This window comes from Hyalella azteca, unplaced genomic scaffold, assembly GCF_000764305.2.
Source record: "Hyalella azteca isolate HAZT.00-mixed unplaced genomic scaffold, Hazt_2.0.2 contig8859, whole genome shotgun sequence".
NCBI classification, from domain to species: Eukaryota; Metazoa; Arthropoda; class Malacostraca; order Amphipoda; family Hyalellidae; genus Hyalella; species Hyalella azteca.
This window is the reverse complement of record NW_025938942.1, coordinates 195911-201449: the sequence shown is the minus strand read 5'-3', so window position 1 is coordinate 201449 and position 5539 is coordinate 195911. Positions and strand designations below refer to the sequence as shown.

Below are 5539 nucleotides of genomic sequence, written 5' to 3'. Positions count from 1 at the left end.
TAAAAAATGTTTTCAAAACTATAACAAGATTGAAAAAAACTACAACCAATTGCTAGATATTTATTTGCAAATCAAATGGGATATCTCTCATTGCCGTAGCTTCAAAACTGTAGGAGGAGATAGTTTTCCAGTGACAAAAAGTTGACTTTTCAGTAGAGCCTGACAAAGTCATGCGTGCCTTGAAATAGACATTCAAGGGTGCAAGGTTGCAAGACTAGAAGATACTGGATCTCAATCTCTGTCAAGGATGGTGTGAATGACGGCACAAGAACCATCCCATATGACTGCAGGCAGATAACTGAAGCAAATCGTGTTTGGACCAGCTTTTAAGTGTGCTACAGGGAATTTCCGCCTATCTTAAATGCGAAAGAACTCCACCACCCCTAACCCTTTTGCGGTCTGTCATGAATGCATGAATCAACTTAAAGAGATGGTCATGGTACAGTTGGATAGGTCAGAATGTCAGCTTTAAGACAAGACTAAACGCCAAAAAAAAAAATCTGAAATTTTTGGGCAGACGCTCATCTTAAGTAGGAGCGATCATTCAAATGTGCTGCAATGCATTAACTCAATTTGTGTTCTGAAATTGTCTGTTGATCCTAGAAAAAAAACATGTTCTTGATTGCCACTATGTGTTGAGATACTCTTTGACCAAACTATTCATTTTGTCTGATTCATGCTGTTTTGATCTATAGTAATTAGGTAGGACACTTAGTAAACAACGCATAAACTTTTGGAACAGAGGTAATTGCTCCTCTGTTTGCAGTGAAGTTTGCTCCTGTCCAAACTCCAATGCACAATAGCAGTGTTCCACTAGCTCCTTTTTGTTCCAGCATGAAATGCATCTAATTTCATGCCATTTTTGCAATGGCAAGCAATGAACGCACGGACAAGAAGATGAAAAAGCTATTGAAACAAATAAACTTTGAGAAGGAAACCAGCAATGAAGGTGATGTTGATGTCAAGAATAATCAATAAAGGCATATACAAACATGAATCACCTAGAATCTCCTCACCATCAGTAACATCACCACAATATTGAGCAGTAAATGTTGTTGTACATGGAAATGGCTGTGCTTTTAAGCAGAAATTTGGCTATGCTCTCATAAATTTTTCACTCTCACAACTTTTAGAAATAGTTTTGGGTTCACAGTTGTGTGTTTGAAGACTGCATTTGATAGGAAATAATCTATATTAATGATTGGTAAAATAATTGCAGCTTGTATTAGATGGAAGGCATATAAAAATACTGATAGAATGAGGTGCAGAAATCTTTGCACCCAAAGTTGTAGCATGACACAAAAATGCGAGTCAATTAGGGGTAATTTGTACCTGAGAAGTAAGGCAAGGGTCATCACCCATCAAAACAGGTGAAATTTAATGACTGTTTTTGTCTCCTTTTTTTTGTAAAGTTGATGTTGGAGGAAATATGCCAATGCTTTGCTACCATTGCAAGAAGGTTTTTTTTACAGCTCAAAATACTTATAAATGGCAATAAAAAAATTGTCTTAAGAGAGAGACTAGACATAGGTACTAATAGAAAAAGTATCTTGAAGACTCTGAAGCTCAAGAGAAAAATCTTGATACAAGGTTTTGTTTCTTTCATACGGCCATCTGTGCTTGTTTTTAGTAGTAGGTAATGAACATGAGAATACTTTTCACATATTTAATTTTTTCATAATCTGTTTTTTCTTTCTTGTACAGAAGTGCAGTTTAATGTCCTTAATTCTCAAAGTGGGAAGAAATATTTTTTGCTGAATTTTAATAGTAGATCCAACTTTGTTGTGGGTAAAAAACAATCCCGCTACCTATTGACAGAACAAACCTTTATGGATTACACTCTGAACCAAATCACCATGGCTTTCATCATTGCTTTTGCTGCCTTTCTGTACTATGTCCTCAACTTTCAGTGATGAGTGAGTATATTTCAGCTATAATCTTTCATATTTCAACTATAAATACTTACATAGTTTCTCGAGTGTTACATTTTAATTTTTTGTTAACCTTTAAAAAATAGCAAAAATGTGTTTCATATTTTTTTATGTGTCATTGTTTAATTTGTAATCCTAATTTTACAGATTGTTGCACATTTTAAACAGATGATTCCTTTCTGCTAGTTGAATTCCCTTCAATTGTTGTAGAAGCTGCTCCCTTGTGACAAATAACAGCAGGTCAGTGTGACCATGTCTAACACTTGCACTTTTCCAATTTAATCTTTTTCTATAGCCTCTGCTCATAAGATTTCATATGCATGTTAACTTCTCTTTGTAATTCAGTGTACTTGACTATTCAGTGTCTGTTACTATTACAACTAAAAAATATAAATTATAACATTTTTTGCAATAGATAGATAATCAATGTATTTACTGACAAGTATTTAACTATATTTTGCAAATTTTGTATAAAAAAACTACATAAAATAGATTTCCATATTGTTCTACTTGATTTGCCCAACTCACCTTTGTACAAATTTGTTAGATAAGAAATGAAAATAATCAAATTAGCATGTAGGTATTGTCGAAGTCCTGTCTTAGGTAGTTTATGTATCCATGTATTAGACATTTTCAACATTAATTGCAGTGATTTGCTATCAACATTTTTTAAATCCGAGTGAATCTAAGTATTATGGCAAGAAATATTTTATCCTTTTATTTATTTATTAAAATTTATTTATTATTATTATTTATTAAAATTTAAGTCATTTAGAACAAAGCTTCTTTTCTTGTACATATATATTCTGTTCTTGAGTGACTGATAATTCTTAATTTATTCACATTTTTCAGAGATTATCTTATGACTTTCTACGGTACATCATTAGCTATGTTGTACATTTTTACAATTAATATTTTGTTTTCTAAACTATTTGAATTGTAGATTAGAATTAGGCATTCTGTCTTACAAGAGGAAAATGTTTAAATTATTAAATGTTTAAATTTCAGGAAGCATGTCAGTGAGTGAAGGAGGGGGACAGACAAGTGTTCTGTCAGCCCGAGAAACTTTTGAAACGCTAATGGAGATATCCCGCCTGCTGAACACTGGTACGTTTAATGGTAATTGGGCTGGTCTAGAATTGAGAAATAGGGATGCTACAAAATGTGAATCTCCAATGATCAAAAAATTTCTGTATTCTTATTGGGAGGAACCTTATCAATAATCAAGATTCTTTGAATTGCCACATTTTCCAGTGTTCAATGGAGACATGCCGCCTTGAAGTCCTGTTTTACTGACAATGTTCACAATTCCCATCATAGTCATTTGGATGTGATCAATATATTGGTGAAAATATCTATGCTTTGTATGTATGTAAATTGAGTTATCCATGCATAAGAAAAATTTGCATTGAATTTGTTTCATTGGTTCATCTTGCATAAATAAGCAAAATTTGAAAATTTATATAGAACAGTGGTTTCAACAATATTAATAGTGGAGTGCTTTCAATAGACTACCGTATTAGAGACATTATTACAATATGAGTGTTTTTAGTGCATTTTCTCATTTATGAAAAAAATGCACGATTGTGCTTGCCATGTCCGTCCATCTGTCCGTCTGTCTGTCCGTCCGTCCGTCCGTCCGTGACTTCACGTTTTCGTCTATGAGAAAATGCGCTCTCTGTCACTCACTGCAGTGAGTAAGGAGTTAATATTTTTTTAATTAGTAATGGTTATGAATGCTCCTGAATAATTTTCTTTTTACTTCCACTCATGTTTCATCAATTATTTCATAATAGCTGCTCAAACAAGTACCTACAGACAATATTCCTAACATCCAACTATGATATAATTCTTCCAATACCTTGCTTGATATCCATTTAATAATTCAAGTAATAAATTACCTACCCATAATTGCTTTTATTTCTTTAAATTTATTTGCTACAAACTCTATCTATACGCATTGTTTTATAACAGTCCTCTTGTGAAGCTCATGTTAGCAAGAATATTATTAATTAAAGCTGAGGTACTGAGCTGCGTACAACTGTGCGCGCAGGTCTGGACGAGACGACCCTGGCGCTGTGTGTAAGGCTGTGCGAGAGCGGCGCCAACCCTGAAGCTCTCGCCAAAGTCATCACGGAGCTGCAGCGCGTACGGCGAGAGCGGCTCCAGCAGCAGCAGCAGCACGGCCATCTCTGACTCCTGTCTGTCCTTGGCATATACTAGTTCCTTGCCTGTCATTGCCTCAGGTCACGCTATGTTTGGTCTCTGTTTGGCGAACGTAAACATACATAAAGGAGACTTTTGTGCATTTTCTGGCTCTTAACGCAGCGCGCTGCTTGGTCATTGGTACATTATTGACTCACTGAAGTAAAGTTTTCATTCACGTTATAACGGTAAATTTGTCGTTCCCTCACCGAACGGAAATATTAGGTTTTATTGAAGTTAGTTTGATGTTCCCATGTATTGATTACTACGGGCAGTTCTTTTCTTCAAAACTGCAGCTATTAGTAATTTGAAACCAATGTATAACTTTTGAAAAATGACTCTAACTTATCTCAATCATCTTTAGAACTTACGCTTACCATACACAGAAAATGTAATCTCTCTTCAGCAGGCCGGCATAGTCGTGGTCCTACTAGCAGCTCTATTGACCCGCGCGGGTAGCAGCCCTGGGATAGCTACCGTAGACCGGAGCACCTGAGATACTAAGCTTCTAACGCGCAAACCGATATATTTTGTCACGTTCGTGGCCACATAATTTTACAGCTCCGACTGCATACCCGTGGCGACACCTTGGAAAAAGGCCGGGCTGCCACTGTGTGGCTACCATTAACTACTGCAGTGGGAGGCTTTCATGCGCCATCAGAGCTGTCAGACGCAGCTGCAATTGAATCGACAGCAAAAACAACTCCTAGTCCCTGCATATCCTGTTGCGGTATGCATTTTGCTCATTTTGTCCATTGGTTCGTTTACTGGAAATTCGACATGTTTCTAGATGGTGCGTTCATAAATATTTGAGTTTCACTGTTGTGCTAATACAATTCTGTTTTTATTTTGAAGTGCAGTGCAGGGGAAATTAGTGTGGCATTAAAACTTGCCAGTTTTATTCAATGGAACTATTGATGTCCTTGAACGGGAACATCTGAAATGCGCCATTAATATTATCTATTTCATTCCTGTTCCTGTAGTTGCTTGTATTCCATGTATAATCTCAACTACCTATTGAATTGAATGTTCCTTTATCTGTGGCGTATTGCGACGTTCATGTTCCATGTTGAAAAAAGATTATGTTGATCTTTCTCTCTCGTGTGATCAGAGTTCTGTAGTCTAAATTGAATCTAAATCTTTTGTGATCAGAGTTCTGTAGTCTAAATTGAATGAAAATCTGTTCTTAGATGTAGTTCAAGTTTGATGTTCCAAATGCGCACACATATTGCCATAGTGGTCTCGATAGAGGTTCACGCGCGTGCATTTGTTTGGGTTGTATGCTGTAATTATGAAACATTTGCTTAGACCTTACTGTTAAATTGTATAGTTTTCGGAATGAATTGCTGAGGATGTAATTTTTGACAAGATTCTATGCTTAAATAAAATAATTTCGGTCGCCA

At 35.8% G+C, this 5539-nt stretch overlaps 1 protein-coding gene across 1 annotated transcript; it reads left to right on the top strand.

The window, feature by feature from the left end:
* The first annotated feature begins 1702 nt into the window (after positions 1 to 1702).
* On the top strand, positions 1703 to 5539 carry LOC108664792 (mitotic-spindle organizing protein 1-like). The gene is made up of 3 exons (XM_018151485.1): positions 1703 to 1916; positions 2940 to 3038; positions 3985 to 5539. Exons 1-3 carry the CDS (start codon positions 1913 to 1915, stop codon positions 4125 to 4127), a joined length of 246 nt encoding a protein of 81 aa, XP_018006974.1. The 5' UTR covers positions 1703 to 1912; the 3' UTR covers positions 4128 to 5539.

Coding starts and splice junctions, on each gene's coding strand:
- LOC108664792 (XM_018151485.1), top strand. Junction 3,039..3,984: donor ATCCCGCCTGCTGAACACTG/GTACGTTTAATG, acceptor CTGTGCGCGCAG/GTCTGGACGAGACGACCCTG.